At 34.9% G+C, this 22128-nt stretch overlaps 1 protein-coding gene across 2 annotated transcripts in view; it reads right to left on the bottom strand.

Annotated features, from left to right (window-relative positions):
• Positions 1-22128, bottom strand: part of COL15A1 (collagen type XV alpha 1 chain) — a 274055-nt gene that overhangs the window by 16411 nt on the left and 235516 nt on the right. For both annotated transcript variants that reach the window (XM_074196725.1, XM_074196724.1), the window contains 6 exons: positions 17305-17350; positions 13957-14046; positions 13599-13648; positions 13380-13481; positions 5515-5659; positions 669-733 (listed from right to left, as the gene is read on the bottom strand). In XM_074196725.1, the coding sequence (XP_074052826.1) occupies positions 669-733; positions 5515-5659; positions 13380-13481; positions 13599-13648; positions 13957-14046; positions 17305-17350 (498 nt within the window). The remainder of the gene's footprint in view (positions 1-668; positions 734-5514; positions 5660-13379; positions 13482-13598; positions 13649-13956; positions 14047-17304; positions 17351-22128) is intronic.

The following is a 22128-nucleotide window of genomic DNA, read 5'->3' as shown; positions in this document are numbered from 1 at the left end:
CCCAAGCTAAATATTTGGCATGCCAGACCCAAGATGGCCACCAAGAGTCCAGGCTCTATAGTTGTCGACAAACACCCAGATCCCTACTCCAAAGTCACCAGAGCCACTGACCCCAAGACTGTCAAGCCCACTGACCCCAAGACTGTCAAACCCACTTACTCCAAAGTCACTAAGTTTGACACTAATGTCATAAGTTTGATTCTAAGGCCATCAAGTCTGATTCTAGGGTCACAGAGCCTAGTGATTCTAAGACTCCAAGGTTGCTAAGTCTACTGACCCAAGTCTATTGAGTCTACCAGTCCAAATCCAAAGATGCTGGAACTAAAACTACTAGTTCCAAGTCTTCAAAATAGATGTTGCAGGTTAGAATGTCTTGTTTAAACTTCAAATAACCATTTTTTTCTCAGTCAGGATATGAAATTTGCTATTGTTTTATACACAAAGAGGAAATAGTGAGTCATTAACAAAAAGTTCATTATCTCAATAGCCAGGAAATAAGTCATGGTCATAAGAAGACAGCTTTAGACATATAAGAACATTTGGTCATTTTCTCATCAATTGGAGGCACATTCTTGATATTCTTCAATAGAAATAATTTTAATATAGTGCTATTGATTAAAAAATTAAAATTGTAATTTTCCTCTTTGAATGCATAAATGTTAACTGACCAGGTTCCTGGATCCTGGAAGTCCTGGCTGGCCTGGAGGGCCAGGTGGGCCTGGAAGTGCCACAGCTGAAATAAAGCAGAAAGTTTATATTATATTTCTCTCTCTCTCTCTCTCTCTCTCTCTCTCTCTCTCTCTCTCTCTCACACACACACACACACACACACACACACACACACAGACACACTCAGAGAGAATATAGTTAATTGACTGCGTTTCATGGGATTGACATGTGTCACATATACTGAGTATATACTCCATAAAATGCAAATTTTCTACCAACAATTTGCCAGTTCTTTCCCCATCAACTCCTTGGAGGAAACAAGAATAATACATAGAACAATATCTTAATGAACCATCCAAATTAAATTTCAAACATTCAGAAAAAATTATTTTCTGGAAAACTGTCAATGAGTCTTTGAGAAGAACAACTTGACTTTCTTCTCCAACATACTGATGGGCCTGATAAATCTTTAATGAGCAGAATGTAATGAGGCCAGGTCAAATAAATTATCTGAAGATGGGAACTGGGAATGTGTAGTCTTAAGAAGAGAACACTGAAGGGGGGGGGAATGACTATTGTATTCAAATTTCTGAAAGGTTATTATATTGAAGAAGGATTAAAGTCAGCAAGCTTATATTAAATGCTTCCTATGGACCAGGCATGGGATGAGACATGTGAGTATGCAAAAATTTGCAAACAATTCCTGCCCTCAAGGAGTTCACATTCTACTAGAGGAGAAAACATGTAAACCATTCTGTACCTACAAGATATATAAAGGGAAATGATTGTTTGCCTTCTCTGCTTGGTGAGTTGTTCTTTAAACCTTCATTTGAGAAAGTCCCTTGCTCTGTGTTTACTTTTTTTTTTTTGTTAGGATTTCCCAAGGCAATGGGGTTAAGTAGCTTGCCCAAGGCCATACAGCTAGGTAATTATTAAGTGTCTGAGGACGGATTTGAACTCAGGTACTCCTGACTCCACTATCCACTGCACCACCTGGCCGCCCCTGTGTTTACTTCTAACCTGTCTCAGAATACATTTCTACCTTGTTCATATACTTCCTTTCTTTTGTGCTTCCCTATGTGAATGTAAAACCATTGAGAGCAGAGACTGTCTTTCTGACTTGTGCTGTATTCTCAGTACTTATTGTAAGTCCTCATTAACCTCCTTCAACTGTCTCTGTCTCTCTGTTTCTATCTCTGTCTTTCTCTCTGTCTCTGTATGGCTAGTCATCCAGAAAGTAAAACAAGAATCAAGGGATAGAAATTTCAATGACAGAGATAGAGTATGAGGGAAAAAAATGTTCCTTGCAGTGAGAGCCAGTAGATAAAGAAAAATAAAACAGATTGTCTTGGGAGGCAGATCATTCTGTCACTGGTAGTTTTAAACTAGAGGCTGGAGGACAAGTTATTGGGAATATGTATGTGTCACAAAGTCATACAATATAAATATAAAGTGAACTAGGGGAGAGAAGCAATAGTAACTGGGAGGGAGATCAGGAGAGGTTTGTCCTTTAAACTGAATTTTGAAGGAAATGAAGGGTTCTAAGAATAAAAAATGAAGAGGGAATGCTTTGTAGGCATGGAAGACAGCTAGTGAGAAAGCATGGAAATGAGAGAGGGTATGCCACATGTGAGAAACAGCAAGAAGTCTGGATGGATGGGTATAGTATAGAGGAGATTCTGAGATCCTACAAGAATGACCAGTTCTGAAACCACTTCACTTTTCTTTTCATCTATCATTTTCTCCCAGAAACACATTGAAAAGACCTACAGATTCCTTGCTGATATTAATGAAGCAACTACAGAGAAAGGAAAATTGGCAGTTGAAAGGAAAGAGAAGTAACATTATCATGGAAAGGCTGTCATATTGCTTCCTTTACACTTCTCTTCTGGCTCTTGGCTTCTGTTCCTTTGTGAAAAAAAAATGTGAAGTAGGGTTTGGGACATTAAAAGCTCTTAGTTTATTTAGTTAAAGAGATAGAGAACCTCCAACTGAAAGGACACATCATGATATCTGTAGTTGCAACAGAGGTAAGGAAAACTCACATTTCGGGCAGATGCCATTTTTAAAAAGGAGTGGTTTGTTTGCAAAATTTTTATAAATAAGTACTAGTCTCTTGGCAGGAACTCTTTTGTACATATTTTCCTAGGTTACCACTGCCTGGGCCTAATATTGAAGACTCTCACGGAAATGAAAAGGGGAACTGAGTGTTGAGGAAGAGAAGAGGAAGATAATAAATACATCCTGCTGGCACCCTGCATTTTGCCTGGTATTTGGGTACATGGAAAAATAGTACTGTAAACAAAACTCTTCAATGAACTCATCTTTTTCTCAAGAAGCTGTGGTCTAATCTCCTGGGATAGTTTCTGTCAAGGGCACTACCATCCTGCTAGTGCCCCAGATTCACAATGCCAATATTTCCCTGGACTTGACACTTTACTTTCTCTCATATATTCAAATCAATTAACAAATACTATTGTTTTTCTCTACACAACATCCCTTCTATCTGTCTCCTCTCCACCCATTCACTCATCAGGCTAATTCAAGTTCTCACCTAGACTGTTCCAGCAACCTCCTAATTGGTCTTTCAGTTTCAAATCTCTCTTTGCTCCAATCTATCCTCTACCCAGTTGCTAAAGTGATTTTCCTAAACTGCCCTGCTCAAAAAGTTCTAGAATTTTGGAATTAATTCATGATCAAATATTCTCTTTTGTGTTTGACTTTTAAAGTCCTTCACAATGAGACCTCAACTTACCTTTCCAACTTGGCCATATACACCATTCCCCTTCTTGAACTCTTCAGACCAGTCAGACTTCTAATAAGAAGTCACAAATGACACACCCTCTATTTTCAAACTTTCTCATTAACTTTTCTCTGCCATGATTGGAAGTCACCTTTCTTAGAAACTTATGACCCTTTTGAAATTCAATTTAAATACCACCTTTACTTCTATCCTTTCCTGACCCCCCATTCTGTTACTATCTTTCTCCCTGAATTCATTTTGTATTTATTTTAGTGACTCCAGACAAGTAAGTTCATTGAGGGCAGGGCTTATTTAATTTATATCTTTTATCCTGAGCACCTTGGCAATGCCTAGTATATAATAGGCTGTTTTTGTTCTACACTGGTTTTGGAGGGGATTGGAGCTAAACATTTTGCCTAATGTTATACATATAGGAAATGTCAGAGATCAGATTTGAAGTCATGTCCTAGTTACCACCTAGCTGCCCACAATAGTCTCTCAATAAATGATTGATTGATTGATATAAGAAATTCAAAAAGCAACCTTTTCTTTAAAATCCCTTCTAACTCTAAGAGTCCTTTAGCCCAAGGGTGGGGAACAGTCATAGGTTCTTTAAGGCCTGCAAAATCATTTAGTCAAGGCAACCATAGACAGGACTAAAAACTCAATAAATCTAGGAGTTTTTTAGGGGTGAAGTAATTAAATGTTTGACCAAATATAGCAAGTTAATTTTTAAGTTTTGGCCTTTGAAAGAAAAAAGGTTCCCCACCCCTGCTTTAGCCTATGAAGCAATGGAAGTCTTCATTGAGCATTACTCTGTATAGGACACTGTGATGTGGGGATATGCAAGGAAATATAACAAACAAACTTACTTTGTGAGAAGCTAATAGGAGAGACTTTGTAATATAATGAATAGAGAATTGGTCTGGAAGTCATAAAGGACTTGGATTCATGTCATTCCTCTGACAGAAACTGTGTGACTCTGAGCAAGTCTTCAAACAGAGCAGTACCCTTCTTTACTTGTAGAAGTTTTTTGGTTAGGAATTATTGATACCACAGAAATCACAGGTCCAATTTCTTCCCTCTTCCCCAAATTGTGTGATTTTTGTGAAAAAGTACTTGAAACAATTGGACAATAAATGAATATATATATATATATATATATAACTCAAATTATGTGGAAATAGACAAATTCAACAGGAATCTGAAAAAACTGATAAATCCAAAAAATTGTATTTACACAAAAAACACTTTTCTCAAAATAGACAAGTGAAGTGACTAGTATATTATATTGTTTCTAAAGTCCTAGTGTCAATTGCACTTGAACCTTGAATTCTCAACCAGTTTGTTAAAGAGGAAATAATTGGGTCATCCTTATGGGTTACTTAATAGTTGATTTGAGTTGTTTATTATTTTCATTTTTCTTTCTATAACTTAAAGAAGGGTCATCTAGAAGCAAATACAGGAAGTTTATGACATTTGTAAATTTCTAAAAAAGGGAAGTTAGGCATGTGTCCTACATTTACTGATACATTTGTATACACACAAATATATCTATATGGATATCTATACACACATCTATAGATACATTTAACCACATACACACAAACACACACATACTCATCCAAAGAGATACAAAGAAATTGTTACAAAAAATGAATGTTGAAAACTATCTTTACATATAATTGGAAAAATATAAATTTTTTAAAAAAAGAAAATAAATTGTATTTAAACCATTATATAAAAGGTTATGTGTTGCCAATTGATCCATGTTATGTTGATTTTTTTCTACTATAAGTCAATTCCAAGCTTGAGAGAAATTAAAATAGCCAGGGAAGATGTGGTTTTTGTTGCTACTATCTATATAAAAATATGGCATTATTTTAAGCTCTATGTTATCTGAAAGACCTTGGAGAAACCTTTGTCAATAAAAATATGATTGTCCATGATATAACTATTTAATGTGTAACTATACTAACAAAGGCAACATAGATAGAGCATCCATCTAATATAAGAAGAATTTATTAAATACCTATTGTATGACAGACATTGGCAATACAAAGACCAAATGAACCATGAATGAAGTGATTACTTTTACTAACCTGATCCCAGTATTGCTGGAGGTCCTGGTGGCCCTGGTGGCCCTGGAGGTCCTGGGGGTCCATTAGCTCCATAACCAGGAGGTCCAGGCAAACCTGGTGCCCCTGGGGGTCCTCTGGGTCCAATGACAGAATCACCTTTTTGGCCCTAGTAAGGCAAACCCATAGGGACAGAGGAAAGGACACAATTAATCACTTTGACATTTTGATTTATGTATAATACATCTTTTAAGGAAACTGATTTAAATTTCCCACTTAAAACTTACATTTCCCACATTCACTAATGACCTCATGAAATTTTTTTTTCCTCCACATTAACAGTGGTGAAGCACCCTCCCAGGAATCTGCATTAATTAATGCTAATATGATTACCCTATTAATTGATCCTAATTTAGATGAATAAGGTTCTGAAGAGATGGTGACAAGAGGCATAGGATATATTAGAAAAGAAATCCAATAAAGTTGTTATGTTTGCAAGAGTTTGGCACATGCAGTAAACATGCCCAGTTTTCTTGATATGAGCTTGCGCTACTTCCTAGCATTTGACAGGGTAAGGGGAGTAGCTCTTTTTGATTGGCTGTGTAGCTAGAATAGGCTGCATCTTTTTTAATCTGTCTAGATTAAAATCTTTTTTCTTTCTTGGGCACTCCATTTTTCTACATACAGGGAATAAAGATTACAGTTTACTCATGAACTGAAAAGGGGGAGACTTTCCCCTTTCCTCACTTTTACCCTGGTTCTGAGAAATGGACTGGAGTATTTGTTTTAGTTTTGTTTGGTTTGTCCTTCTTAGTTTTAGGTGTGGAAGTAAATCCCACCAGACTAGGGAGTTCAAATTCTGAAGCCAGATTTGCAGGTGAGGGGATGCAGGTGAGACAGACGGGTTAGCAGGAAAACCCCCAGAAGTCCTGAGATTAGAATCCAAGTTGGTTTTTGGATTTATAATTTGAACTATGCTCTATAAGAAGCCATGCTGTTTTTATTTTTGTTATGCTTTTTGAAATAAATCTTCCTTTGTAAAAGTTAGTCTGGCAGTTAGTAGCTAAATGAAATCATGCTAGATGGGACCACCCCTGTCCTTGGGAGAATGATCACTGGTAGGAGCTGAAGTGATTTGCAGAGAGCTTCTACACCCTTAGTTCCCCTTTAAAGGTAGCTGAGAATTAAGGGGGGGGCAGGAATGCAACACACCTGACTTCCAGGTAGTGTGTTACATCTTTTAGAAAAAAACACAGTAGAGCAAAGAAAGAAGGACCAAAAGCATACACACTGACCCAAATTTGATAAGTGAAAGTAACATTTGACAAAAGCTGAGAATCGTATTCAATAGTTAGTATTTTTTTGATCTGTACTTGGTGATTTCTACTAGACAAAGAATTCTCTCTACCAAAGTCACTGGTCTGTGTTTACAGCTTTAGAAGTTTGCCTGGTTTCATTAGAGGATTAAATGATGTGTCCAAGGTCTTCTGGGCAGTACATGTCAGATGTCATTTTAGTCTTCTTTAATAACAGATGAGAACCAACAACACATTATTGTACTCCACTATTTCTACAATATTAAATGAACATTCATAGTTTTTATTTCATTTAATATTGGAGAATAATAGAAAATTTGGTTTTATATACAGTTATAATAACTCTTACATATTATTTCCCTTAATTGTTTTCATTTGTGTGTGTGTTTCTTTTGTTCTTGCTCATATCTATGAGTGCTTACACTTGTCACTGGAAGTTAAAACAATTAATTTTTAAAAAGAGAGAATGTAGCACTTTCTTAACCCCATCAGAGAATGATGGATAGATTTTTTTAACTTAAAAGTTCTCTGCTGTACAATAGAAGCTCTTGAATTAAGATTCTCTTTAAAAACAAATGGCTTAAGAAGAGAGAATGATATCTCACTTTGGGGCTAAACAAACAAGAAATATTTGTATTATTTAGCTTTTGATTACCAACAAGGAAGCCATTTCTCTTATGAAACTGTTAATAAAATGAAGTTTGGGGAAAACTTTCTCCTGGTAATTAATGTACAAGTTAGGAACCTGAAGCACCCACAAGAGCAAACAATTATAGATCCTTAACCTGACAGTAAAGAGAGGAATGAGTCAGCTTGCCCCCCCAATTTCTTTTTACTCTCAGTAGAATCAAAAGAAGCTATTATGAGAAACCACAAGGCTTGTTTGCCTATTTATAAAAGAGGTTATAATTTATCTGTCAAATTACATGAGTTGCTGACTCTTATGAACAATTTATTTACTTATCAGTAATATTAGATGTCAAAAATAATGACACAAAATGAGAATGTGTAGCAATGCATCTATTTAATGATATACTTCTCAATCTTAACTAAATTCAAAATAGAAACAGGGACAGGATTTTGAAGACTACTGGAAATAAGTATGTACTCTTCAATCTCTAATTAGATAATGCAAACAAATAAAATGGAATCATGAAAAGATCTTTGCTTCCATCAATGTATGAATCTCTTGGGATGGAAAATTCCAGGCAATTACAGAATGTAATCCAGTTTTGATTTCCATAGATAAAGCCTAAGAAATTACCAGAAGCACATCAAGGTTAAATAACTTGCCTAAAGTCTTGTAATCAGTCTGAGGGCTTTGTGACTAAACCCAAAACTCTATTCCTTGTGCCATACTATCTCAGTAGTGGTAACTATGCAAAATTGTATTATAGAATTTTAAAAGGCATTACACTGGCCAATTCTTTGGGTACTATGGCTTACAAAGACTTGAAGAGTCAATACACTTACTCTATTATGAGAGAAATGAGTAAAAAGAGAACTTGACATCAAATCTTGAGTTCAAGAGCTACTTCTGCCCCATATTGGCTAAGTAACCCTTGGAAGTCATTGGACATTTTAGAGTTCTAAGCAATTGTCCAAGACTATAAACATCAGAAACAGCACTGACCTGTTTTGATAGGAACTTCCTCACCTAGAAGTTTGTTAGACCAATAAAATCACAAATCCAGTCTCTATTCCTTATACTGGCCATGATTTTTTTTCGATAGAACCACCAAAATGTTTATTGTATAATTTATAAGAAATTACTATTTTAAATAAAGCAACCAAAAAGGCAGGGCATCAACTAATTCTATGGGATACAATTCCCAACAAAGGGATTATAAACCTCAGATGTTATTCGTTTTCATTACGTTAACCATGCATTAAGTATCTGGAAATGACTTAAAGGAGGTAGAATGTTTAATTGGTCTGTTAGGGAAGCTCAACAAAATGGTTTTCTGCTGCAAGAAATTAGAGTGGCATAATTGTGTACATACAATATTCACCTGACTGCTGCTGAGGGAAGGAGGATAGGAAAGGAAGATGGAAGGAAATTATGTAACTTAAAAATATGCACATGCCTGTGGATGAATATTGAAAAACTTTCATAGCATGTAATTGGGAAAAGAAAAGAAAATATCAATTAAAAAAAAAGAAATCAGTGTAGCAACACAAGAGGAAAGGCTCAGTTGGATAATATTACATTCATTTCACACATCTATACTAAATGTTTGGTCCTCATAAACCTACCTCTAAACTATCTGGAAATGTAGAGCAAATGCATATTTTTAGATCTGGGTTGGATTAGATGACTTCTGAAATAATTTTCAGCTCTAAAATTCTTTCAGCTCTCTCAATGGAGGTCTTGATTATTCCTTACAACTCTTAGGTCCAAAACAAAGTCTGTTTATCTGCCTAATTAAGGACTATCCTCATTGATATATGGTATCATCTGGCAACTTGTTCAATGATAAGTTAATAAAGAACCATTTTAAGTCCTTCAACAGGGCAAGCTTCTGCCTGGAGGTCCATATAATTGTAGATACACTAGGAAACTGGGTATCACCTCTGTCCCACCTTTGGATTTGCGCAGAAGACTAATGGGTCAAGTGACTAGGGTCAGATGAAGTAAAGAAGGAATAGACTACCACTATCCCTGAAATCGTTTGAGAGTTGAATTTTCTAATGAGGAATTCAGCCTCGACCTACAGGGTGCCATTTTCTCTCTTAATTCCTGGCAGTTAGTTGCTATTAATTATATTTAAGTGTTGGCAGTTCATACTGGCAAGATAGACATTTTTCTCATGAGATTTTTCTGCCTGAAAGGCATATTAAGAGGCCATAATGCTCTCTACGTGTGCAAGGACTAGCCTTTCCATCCAAATTGTTGCATATTGAAATCACCTAAGACACTAGCATTAATTGGGACTTGAGACCAGTGATAGAGGCAGCAGAGGTAGAAACAATAGAACATCTATACAGGCAGAGACTCAGAAGGAAAGGGAGTCGACTACCAGAAATCCTCTCCAGTGTAAATAGAGATAACATGGGATTGCCCATGAGTTGTTTCTCAATAGTGAGATAAATAAAGTGAGAGAGTATAGGAAGAAAACTAAGCTCTGGAAAAGATCCACGAGGGAAAAACCAAAAAGTCAGTTAAGCTTTAGTAGAGATTATTTACCTTAAATAATAATAATGTTAGATAATAATAATAGATAATATGCATGTAATACTTTAAAGTTTGCAAATCACTTTACATATGTTAGCTCATTTTTTTTTATCATATGATACAAAGAAATCAGAGAGACAGATGGAGATGGATATTCCTTGGCAGGTTCAGCTGCCTTTTAACAACCCTAGGCAGTTCTTGGATCCCAACTGTTTGGTGCTTAAAGGGACCTGGTTGAATTTTGACAACTCTGCCCTAGGGCTGATCTGATCTGATTAGTGAGTAACTGAGTATAGCTTCCTCTATCTAGTTAGCACTAGAACAGACCATGTTTCACATCCCAATCCATTCCAGTCATTTTCTTGCTAGCTACTCTTCTGCCATCATGTATATATGTATCCACAATATGTATGTTGTGAAAAGAATACCCTGGGTTTGAAGTTAGAGCAGTTGAGTTTCCCTATTAATTAATAATTAAATGCATTTGACACTTGGTGCCCTTGGGATCCAGGGCAAGTTAATCTTCCTAAATTTTGATTTCCCTATCTATAAAATGAAATGGTTGGCTCATATAGCTTCTGAGTTCTTTTGCAGCTCTAGCTGTAAGATTTTATGATCAACCTTTTACTCTAAGAAAATCAATATCATTATGTACAGAAAGAGAATGTCAATCAACTATCTTATACCTCCAGTTACTATTGTTGTGATTTCCCAGAGTATAAACTCCTTGAGGTAGAGGCTACTTTTCCTTTTTACATTTGCAACTCTATATTTAAACCAATATCTAGCCTATAGTATGCACTTAATAAATGAGTTTCATTCATTCATTCTCTCACTACTACCAGCTACTGTGGCAGTCATTGAGCAAGCCACTTATTTTGGATTTAGCATATACTACTTCCTATCACCATTTCCTTAACCTGAGTCCTGTGTTTTCAGTTGGAATGCAAACTCATTGTGGACAAATGCCCATCTTATATCTACCTTTCCAAGAAAATAGCATGATACCTAGTATGGTGCAGGTTTTTAAATGAATATTTGATGATCATTATTACATCTTGAATTGCACATAACTACAAAACTTCCTAAACTATGGGAATCATCTTAATTTATATGTATATATTTTATGAATATTTTTGCAATGTTAATGTTGACATTTTGAAACTAAAAAGGCAAACCACTAACTTGATTGTATTATATATTTCCAATCATATTTTCAGCTGTCTTGGACTATGTGGACCCTGTGTTTAGAAAGTGATTGCTCCGTTTCAGTTTCCCTAATTGACTGGGCACTCTTCAACTCTTATATTAAAAAAGAAGGAACTTCAGAGATCATTTTAAATCTAGCCCATGCCCAAACAGGAATCTTCTATTTAAATCCTCAACAGTATATCATCCATTCTCTATTTGGTGACCATCTTGTGAGACCATGCCAGTGGGGCATACAGACAAGGTAAACTATCCTTTGAAAGGGAGTAGGAGGAAAGGACTCAAGAACTTTTAAAATGTTAGCATATAATAGGGTATTTATATTTTGTTCCTTTTAAAATGGTAAGGAATAGAAACAGATTGAATCCTATTCTATTGCTATCAACAATCAATCTATATTTGTTGAATTCTAATTATGCCTAGTGTTAGGTCATCTTTTGCTTTTGTTACATAATTAATCCACTTTCTCTTGAGACTTTCTGTAGAATATGGTTTTTTGGGTTGCTTCTTGTTAAATAAGTCATTATTGGCAATATGCTACAGTCAGGCTTCTAATACCCATATGAATCTTTTCACTGCTTTTTGTATCACAGTTTGGGTTCCTCTGCAACCAATATATTACATGATTTAGAGTTATGTAGTATCATTCAGGATAATCTTGATACTCAAAATATGGACTTTTTTTTTGTCAAGTACCTAGAATCACTGAGAATTTGTGCAGCTTCCTTGGTGTGATCCAGTCTTCTCTTTCTATTCAATCCTGGATCCATTTTATTTTCTATTTGTAGTGCCTGTTCAGTTCAAAATGGGGATTGGTAGATTCACTCAATGGGGTGTCTAATTACATTTCATTATCTGGACAATATGCATTTGCTATCTACTTTTTCTTTTGAATATGGATTGATAGACTAGGTGACTAAAGCATGGGATAAAGTTAGAGAGAAGAGTGAGCTCTAGTAAAATCAAACAGTAAGTAATCAAAAAGAGGAAGTCTGTGAGTTTTGGTCTAGACTTTGCTATCTGGTTTCAGTTTGACAGTTATTTATTCTAGTTCCTTCTGGGAAAATGATTCATGTTTTGTATCTAGATGTTCAATTTAACTAGAGATTCTATCACTATGGAGTAGCTCCTTTCATGGTATTGAGCCTCCTACTTCTACTGTTTCTACAACTAAGGCTGACATTACATTATAATATTTAAAATTCTAATTCACTTCCTTCGGGTTAAGGGATTTTGCTTTCATTTATTATATAGCATTCTGATCAAGGGTTCTAATGAGTTTTCCCTAAACCAGTTACCCTTTTTTAATTATCATTATGCTCAGGATTATGCTATATTGTTGAGGGTCATGGAACATCACAGTTTCAGAAGAAAACTTTCAGGGCACACAAAAGGCAATGGAGAAATGTATATTGGGTATAAAAGAGTCATGCCACATTATCAAGTCTTGGCTTATATGCTGGAAGTAACCTAAAATATATTATTGAAGATATGTATGGTCAGAAAAAGAGGTAAACTGGTCATGTAATGAAACCAAGGGATCCATGCAGTGGGTCCATAAAACAGTGACTAGAGCATTGAATTTAGAGTTAGAGGATCTAGGTTTGAAAGCTGAATTACAAATTATTATCTGTATGAACTTAGACAAGTCATATACATATATATATATATATATATATATATATATATATATATATATGCTATTCGGTGCTCTTCAATTGTTTTTCAGTTGTATTTGACTCTTCATGACCCCATTTGCAGTTTTCTTGATAAAGATACTGGAATGGTTTGCCATTTCTTTCTTCAGCTCATTTTACAGATGAGGCAATAGAGACAAATCAGGTTAAATGACTTACCAAGGGTCACATGGCTAATAAGGTGTCTGAGACTGGATTTGAACTTAGGAAGAGTTGAAGTCATATAACCATCTATAAATGAGGGGACAATTTCTAAGATCCCTTCCAGCTCTAAATTTATTATTCTATAATTCTGTTTTATAAAAGAAGTCTTTAGGACATTTGGCAAATTCTCTATGGAAGACACAGATGGAGAAAATATTTTACACTGAATAGCTTATGACTTCATTGAAGTATTGACCTAATTTCTAATTATTGATAATGCTAGATATCATTTCCAATGAGAAAAGTGACTTCATCAGGGAAATATGATCTCAAAGGGATATTACTTACCACTTGTCCAGGACTTCCTGGCAGTCCAGGTGGTCCAGGCATAAAAAATCCACCACTGGAATCTCCCTTTTCACCTTTGATCCCTTTGTTTCCAGATTCACCCTCAAAGAAAACATCATTGAGAAATTTAAGGATAAAGAACAAAATGAGTCAAATCTCATAAGCCTACTAACCCTTAAGTAAAGGCAGAGAGCAAAGATTAACTGAAGAAATAAGTACCTTCATTCTGTCCATAAAGTGTTTCAAGTATGTAACAGGAATTGGGGGACCTGAAAGAAAGCATTAAAAAAATAATTTCTATTTTAGTATTTATTATTAATAATATAATTGCTAATTGTATATATTATTATATACTATCATATATAATTAGTATAAATTATTAGTAATCTTATTTCTATTTAGTGTTTAGAAATACAAAAAGAATCTTCCAGTAGATAAATGTTTTAGTTGTATATCATTAGAACATAATGTCAGCCTTGATATTAAGGGTTAATTGTTACAATTTCAGGCCCAGTTCTGTTGCACTTCTCAAAACAAAAGAGGAAAGTAATATAGTCTAGGATAACATTTAAAATACCTGGTGGTCCTGGTTCACCTTCATCTCCTTTTTCACCCTTTGGGCCTGGTTGCCCAGGTAGGCCCCAGGAACCTTTTTCTCCTTTAACACCTGGCATTGAAAAACATACAGAAAATAACTTTAATTCCTTAATTAAATGATATCATAAGGTATCATAAGCTGGTGCCCATTGACTGAGAGAAGGCTAAAAAATGGGGTTACATGAATGTCATAGATTATTACTCTGACATTCAGAGGTTGAGCCAAGAAATCAATATAAACAATGGCTATAACAATATAAATGAAAAGAAAAAAGAAAAACTGAAGAACAATAATATAATGACCAAGATTATCCTTCTCCCTCCTCTATCTCCTGCCCAGATAAGGAAATTCTCTGTCCTGCCTTCTTTATAATGGGGAGGGGGGGGAGGGATTATAGGTATAAAATATTACATATATGTATTTTATGATTTTATTGCTAATATTGATAAGTTCTCTTGAACTTACCCCCTTTCTCTTCATTTAAATTTTTTTTTTATAAGGGATAGTGTGCTAGGCTGTGAAAAGGGTGGGGAAAGAATATATTTGGAAATTTAGATGATATGAAAACAAAAGATATCAATATATAAGAATGAAAAGAAAAACATGGCATATTTATATATATATTCACCTACATACTTACACATATGTATGTGTATATGCATTTACATATATATATCTGTATCACAGAGTTTGAGCTTTTGAATTGTGTTTTTGAAAATATTCAACCATTTAAAAATGTTGACAGGTTGGTTGACTACACTCATCTCAAGATAAACTTAAACTTAAGAGTTCATTCTGTTTTGTATACCTAGGTATTGCCATCCACTAAGTAAATGGGCATTATCCATTGTGTTATTTTAATTCTTTTAACAGCAGTTCCATGACAAGCACTAGTTTATTTTCCTTAATATTTGTTGCTGGCATATTTTCATTTCTCATTATCTCCCACTTTTGTGCTTTTTTCAAAGACTGTCCTCCATACCTAATATATACTCCTTCCTTTCTCACCTCTGCTTCCTAAAATCCTTGACTTCCTTCAAACCTCAGCTCTATAACCACTTCCTATGGAAGGCTTTTCTTTTTATTTCTTTGTTTTTCCAACAACATGCAACAGTAATTTTACCAATCATTTTTATAAGTTTTTTTTCATTTTTGTCCCTCCCTCCCTTCTCTCTCTCTCTCTGCTTCTTCCTGACAGAAAGCAATCTAATAGAGATGTGTACTTATGCTAAACATAGATCCATATTAATCAAGTTGTGAAAGAAGAATCAAATCCAAACAGAAGAAAAAACAAACATTAGAGAGAAAATAATGACAAAATACTTAAGACCACTTTTAAAAATTGAAGATAATAAACTTTGGTCTATATTTAAACTTTACATTTCCCTCTCTGGATATAGATGGTATTTTGTATCACAAGTCTTTGAGAATTGTCTTTGATTATTGTATTGCTGAAATGAACAAGTCTATCATAGTTGATCATCAGCCAGTGTTGTAAGTGTGCATAATGTTCTTCTGGTTCTGCTCATTCACTCAACATCAGTTCATTTAAGTCTCTCCAGGCTTTTCTGAAGTCCTGTCCCTTGTGATTTCTTATAGAACAATGGTATTCCATCATATATATCAATTGATGGCAATTCCTTCAATTCAGAAGACTTTTCTTGATTGCAACACCTGTTAGTTCCAATTTCTCTTATCGCATACACACACAATATTGTTATTCAGTTGTTCCCATTTGTGTCCAACTCTTCATTCACCCCAAATAGGTGGTTTTTCATTTCTTTCTCCAGCTCATTTTACTGGTAATTGAGTAAATTTACTCAATTTGTATTAACTGAGACAAGCAGGGTTAAATGATTTGCCCAGGGTTAAAAAGTTAGCAAGTGTGTGAGGCCAGGTGAATTTCAGGTCCATCAGTCTATCCACTGTGTCACCTAGCTGCCCAGACACAAATAGATAAATATATAAACTTCAGTGTATATATGTTACCACCTCTCCTATAATGTAAGTTCTTTAATGGAAAGGTGTTTCATTTTTCTCTTTATATTATAAGTGCCTCGAACCTAGTTAAAGAATGCTTGTTAATTGATTGATTCATTATGATTTTGAAGAATAAAAAAGAATGTTGATTGCAATCCATCGGGTAATACTTTGAAGATTCATCCTGATTATGAAGGTGCCTACCAGTAAACTAAGACAAAGAAATGAACTTGGAAAATCAGTTCTATTGTGAAATAAACTGTAGATGCCAGCAATTCAGCCCACTGTAACAGAAAACTGAATAAGACCATTAATTTAAGTTTTGTCCCTTTTGACCCTGTTATTATGTGCTTTGTTTTCTGTGTGTGTGTGTGTGTGTGTGTGTGTGTGTGTGTGTATTATATTACTTCCCATATAGCAACTTTCTCATTGGGTCCTCTATGAACAATATTTTTATAAGGAAATCAACAATTTATTAAACACCTACTGTTTATCATTGTGCTAAACCTTGGGGATGTTGTTTGTCCTTCATTCTCAAAGAAGATTATAAGATCAAACAAGTGAATTAGATTTGAGTGAGGGGGTGCTGGCTAAGTCATCAGCCTCACTTCTCCTCCAGTCATCTGGGTCCAGTGGCCCTCTATGTATCAGGATGGTTGGAGATGACCTGGGTTGTGAGCATTTAGGGTTAAGTGACTTGCTCAAAGTCACACCATTTGTAGGCATCAAGTGTCTGAATCCAGATTTGAACTCAGGTCCTCCTGACTTCAAGACTGTTGTTATCCATTACACTGATTAGGTGGCACAGGAGATAGAGCACTTAAGCCTTGAAATCAAGAGGACCTGAATTTAAATCTATCCTTGGAAAAAACATAAAATATATTAGCTACTAACCTTGGGGACACAAATATAAAGAATAAGGCAATGTTTCCTCTCAAGGAATTTATATTTTGACAGGAGAGATGACAAGAAAATACAATGTATATGTGGAATAAATGTATATAGAATATATATGTATATAATATATACAAATCTATACACATACAATATATATAAATGAAAGGTAAATCAATAAAAAATAATTTGGGAACAAGAGCACTCGCAGTTGATGGCAACTAGGAAAGGTTGAAGGTAGAGCTTGAGTTGTGTTTTGCAAAAAAAAAAAAAGAGGAATGTGTTATAATAGCTTGAAAATGTTATGTGGTTTCCCCCCAGGAGATCCATGAAATGTGTAGTCATTCTCTGAATTCCTTTTAGATGCATTGGACAAACGGAAATACTTTTTCTCTTGGTTATTAAAGGCCAAAAAATACAAAATAAATATAAAATAAATAAAAAAGTGAGTACCATGGAATGTTATTAGTTCCTGATTCCCAGGATGAGTAGGATTGACCTAAAGAGAAAGAGAAGAAGGAAGCACTTTACATTGAAGATAGATCTTTACTGAGCATAGTATTTTTGTACATTTGACCTCATGTATGGGAGTAGATTAGATTCACTTAAGAAAGCATTTAAAACTTCATTCATATCAAACTAAATGTCACTCATATGTACAGCCAGTCTCATAGTTTGGGTTATTGTGTTAGATGAATCCTCAGGGACTCACTTCTGCCTGCAGTCTCTTATCACACATAAAGCTCTAAGTAAGAAACACATTTCATGCAATCTGGCTTCCTGTGGCATCCAGGCTTATTGCTCAAAGGACTGAGTAAAGGGGGAAACTGGAAATTTTTAGATAATAGATCTTTTTAAAAAAAATCATATCTAGTCACTATACTTTTCTTCTTAAAATGGACTGGTTTAACTGAGAGTTCGGCCAGTCTTCAAGAATTATTCACCAAATTTTTTTCACAGTGTCTTCTTCATTTTGACATAGAGAGACATTTGAAAATAGCTATAACATATCTTCTTGACTGAGCCTTTGGTAGGTAGCAGAGTAACTTATACTATACACTATGGATTGGTTCTGGCTCAATGGAAAGCAACCAGCCTGAGGAGTGGGAATACATCCAGAAATGACAATGATATGAGACAAATTTCTTTTCTTCCTTTCTGAGTTATATTTTAAATCTCCATCAAATTCTCATTCTCTCATTGTAATAAATCTTGTATCATTCCTAGACTGCATTGAGTTTCTAAGATGAGACTTTTCTGAATTAATTAGCATTTACATAGAACAATGCTAACTTTTCAAGAAACATTTTACCTTTGTCTTTTTATTAATAGGTAATTTAATGAAATTTGTTTCTTTTGTATGACTCCTGAAGGAAAAATTAGAATGATATTTGCACAATCACAAAATGCATATATAAGTAGGTATATTGTATATTATATCAAAATTCATTATCATATTTCCTCCCAGTTACCCTCTTCCATAAGAATCCTATTGACTATATTCAACTCCCTGTCAGGTTTGGACTGCATAGTTTAAACTCAGAGTTGTCCTCACTATCCCAGACTTACTTTCATCATCTTTGTCAGTCAAAACAAAATTAAGCCAAATCCTTTTTGATTCCTCTGTATAGAAGAAAGCAATGGAAGCAGGAAAGGGAAGATCTTCTCTAACCCTATTCCATACCAACTAGGAGAATGTGGTTGATGAGGTAGAAACAATGGAAACCATGGGGGAAAAGTTACCATATTACCCTACAATTTGTGGTAGTCAAAAAGAGATCATGGGGCAAAGATATACACATGCCCTGGACTTAAGATTTTGTTTTCTTTTTTTAACTTTAGAAAAATAATAGGAATGCTTCCATAGCCTAAGAGTCTAAAAGGAAAACTGGTATAAGGGAGATATAGGAAGTTCTCAGAAAAAAAATGACAGTAGAAGCAGAAATGACCACAATTAAGAGAGAAAGGGAAGAGGTATCTAACAAATATAAGTACTAAACATCTAATCTAATGAATTTAGATTATAAAAAATACATATATAAGAGATAGAAGGAAAGACACTTTATCAAAGATATATATTAAAAAAAATCATAGAATCACAGAATTGTAGAATCCCTGAGGTAGAAGAGACGTGAAAGGTCACCTTGTCCTCTACTATATCCGCTGCATTGTTGCTTCTATAGCATTGCCAGTGTAGCAGTCCCTGAAGGACTGCTTTTAGTTTATTTTTACAAATTAGATCCCAAGGAGATGACTAGCCTATGTTCAAGTTACTCTGTGAGCCTACATTCCTAAAAATATCATTCATGAGCACCCATCACTATACTTAGCCTGTGTCAACAGACACAGATAGATTAAAGCAGAGATTCTACTAAGATGATATCCTACCAATAATATTAAAGAAACACTTTCCCCATTAACCTGAGATATACCCTCTACCCTTTCACATAAAGCATATGTAAGAATATTGGGCACACAAATAGTATACCGTTACTCTAGTACTAATGCATAAGTAGAGATGCACAAATGTAGGACATATATGTGGTCCAAGCAACTCAGAACTCTAATTCTAAAAGATCTCAATGTCATTTTCCTTTTCATGTTATCTTTATTCTTTTATCTCTATGAAGTCTCTCTACCAGACTCCCTGATGGTCAAGACTAGTTCATTTCTCAACTGACAGAGTTCATACTTCTCAAATCTGTGACTTGCCTTAAATCAAAGGTCCTATTTCCTGCTAAGTATAGTTTCTCCTACTGGGTAAAAAGCTTCATTGTAAGTTATATAGAACCAGATTTTCTTCAGGGAGAAGCCTTGGAAGGGATAAAAAGATTGCGAAGAAGTTATACAGAGAAGCTGTATCTTGGTCATATCTTTGACTCCACACTATCTCACTAGAGCTACAGGGAATTTCCCCTTGGGTAGGATCTGGAACTTTTTCCTAGTTAAGCTGAGATACCTCACTTTCAGTGGGAGAGATAATTTAGTCTGTGTAGTGTTGACTATGTTCTCATAGGTTTATTTACTATTCCCTGTGTATGACCTTTGTATAACTTGGGGAAACTCCTTTCCTGTTGAGGGATAATGATGAAAAGCCCTGTTTGAACCAAAAATTGTTTTTACTTAGACTAATAATATTTAGGAAGTAGATAATTCTATCTCAGGACTCCCTTTCTGAGGAAAGCAGATTCGTCAACCTTATATTCTTGATCTTCTGCTCCCCTTCCTGACAGGAATAAAAGTGTCCCTTGGAAAAATGAATGAAAGAGATATCAATTTACACTTCCCTGCAGGATCCACCTAAATAGACTCATGTGGACACATATAACCAATGCAGACAACACACATACACACACAGATGTGTAAGCATACACTTCAGAAAGAAATTTAGTCATTTTTAAGTTTTTTTTTCCTCTGTGTACAATATTCTACTTTGCAACATCCTAATAAGGTTTGATCACATTTTCCCTTCTCCATCTTAGATCTTGTGGGGGTTTTTGTTTTATTTTGTTTTTCTTTTTCATTGAAATCTAGCTTCTGTTTTATTTAGGAACACTTCTCATTGGTCTCTATCTGGACTATGAAGAGATGTTCTTTAAGTCTCTTCACCTTCTGTTTAGAAGGGAGATCAATCTACACTTGGAACACAGAATATAGTCACTTGGCTACAGTAAAAAGACAAATATCAGGGGAACTAGGTAATATAGTGGGTAGAGCAAGGTCCTAGATATCTGGGCTTAGACACCCTGGACAAGTCACTTAACTCCTTTCCCTTCAAAAAAGAAAAGAAATGCAAATATTTGAGATAAATAATTGTTTCTCCCCTATGCTCCAAATATACTTACTGATATCTACCTCCTTTTAACTTCTACCTTTTGGGTTCAATGCTCTCTAGAGCTATAAAAAAATAAAATAAAATTTCCCATTTAATATAATTTTAGCTCATCTCACTCCCCACCTTAATAGCAAGGTCCCTAGTATTCCCTCTTCTTGGGTCAGTGTGAATAAATTCAATCTTTTTTTTCTCTGCTCCTGAATGCAGATTATGTGTCTCCATATATAGTCCACAACTCTTCCTAGTCTTCCTAGGACTGAAGATAACCACATGAATTGTGCTTCATTTTTCTTTTCAACTCCAACATGCCCCCAGGCAGTTAATATCTAGATTAGGTTAATTGCATTAAACTCTGAAACTTAGACCTCTCTCAGATTCTTAGAAACATTGTAGGAGGAGGAATGGAATAGATGATTATTGTCTTGCCTTCTTGCCATCAGGATAAAAATTTCCTGGCCTCATTTTATATAATTTAAAGCATTTGTCTTTCTCATTTTTGAAAATCAGGACAAACCCTTGACCACTTGCAATCTCCTGCCACCTTTCTCATTCTCAATATTTTCTCATTAAATCACTGACACTGCTTCATTAATCACATCTTCATATTTTTTCACTGTGTGATTCTTCTAGGACAAATGACTGGAATTTATTTAGCACAAAGAGGTATTCTCTTACTATTTTTTTCACTAAACTTTAATTTCCATTTCTTTATCACTATCCTTCATTGGACTTTTTGTTTTGCTTTGTTTTTGCAAGGCAATGGGATTAAGTGACTTGCCCAGTATCATACAGTTAGGTAATTATTAAGTGTCTGAGGCCAGATTTGAATTTAGGTCTTCTTGACTCCAAGGTCGGTGCTCTATCCACTGTACCATCTAGCTGCCCCGATTGGGCTTTTAAACTATAAAGATCATTCTTCCAGATAGGAAAAGGTAAAAGCAAATTAGATGTGTTTCTGCTTTCTCTCATTTATTAATAGCATCCATCTGACCTTAAGTGGTAAATCTATCAACAATTTCATTCGATTTAGCTCTTTCTTTTGAGCATTTAAAAATTCAAAAAATTCAAATAATTGGAGGATATCAATCAATCAATAATAGATCAATAAACATTTATTAAGCAATCAAAGAGATATGACAGATTTTCCAATATTTCTGAGAAAGTTCTAACCAATAGCAATATCACTTGGTATTTAGGTGGTACAATAGATAGAACACTGGACCTGCAGCCAGGAAGACCCCGACTTCAAATTCTACTTCAGACACATAATAGCTATGTGACCTTAGAAAAGTCACCTAACCTCTACTTGTCTCAGCTGCTTCAACAGTAAATGGAGAAAATAACATCATCTATCTTGCAGGGGTGCTACAAAGATCAAATAAAATGATATTTGTAAAGCACTCATCACATTGCCTGGCATTCTATAAGCACTTTTTCTTCCC

This window comes from Macrotis lagotis, chromosome 8, assembly GCF_037893015.1.
Source record: "Macrotis lagotis isolate mMagLag1 chromosome 8, bilby.v1.9.chrom.fasta, whole genome shotgun sequence".
In the NCBI taxonomy this organism is placed as follows: Eukaryota; Metazoa; Chordata; class Mammalia; order Peramelemorphia; family Peramelidae; genus Macrotis; species Macrotis lagotis.
Note: the sequence above shows the minus strand (reverse complement) of the source record. Positions and strands in the feature narration are given on the sequence as shown.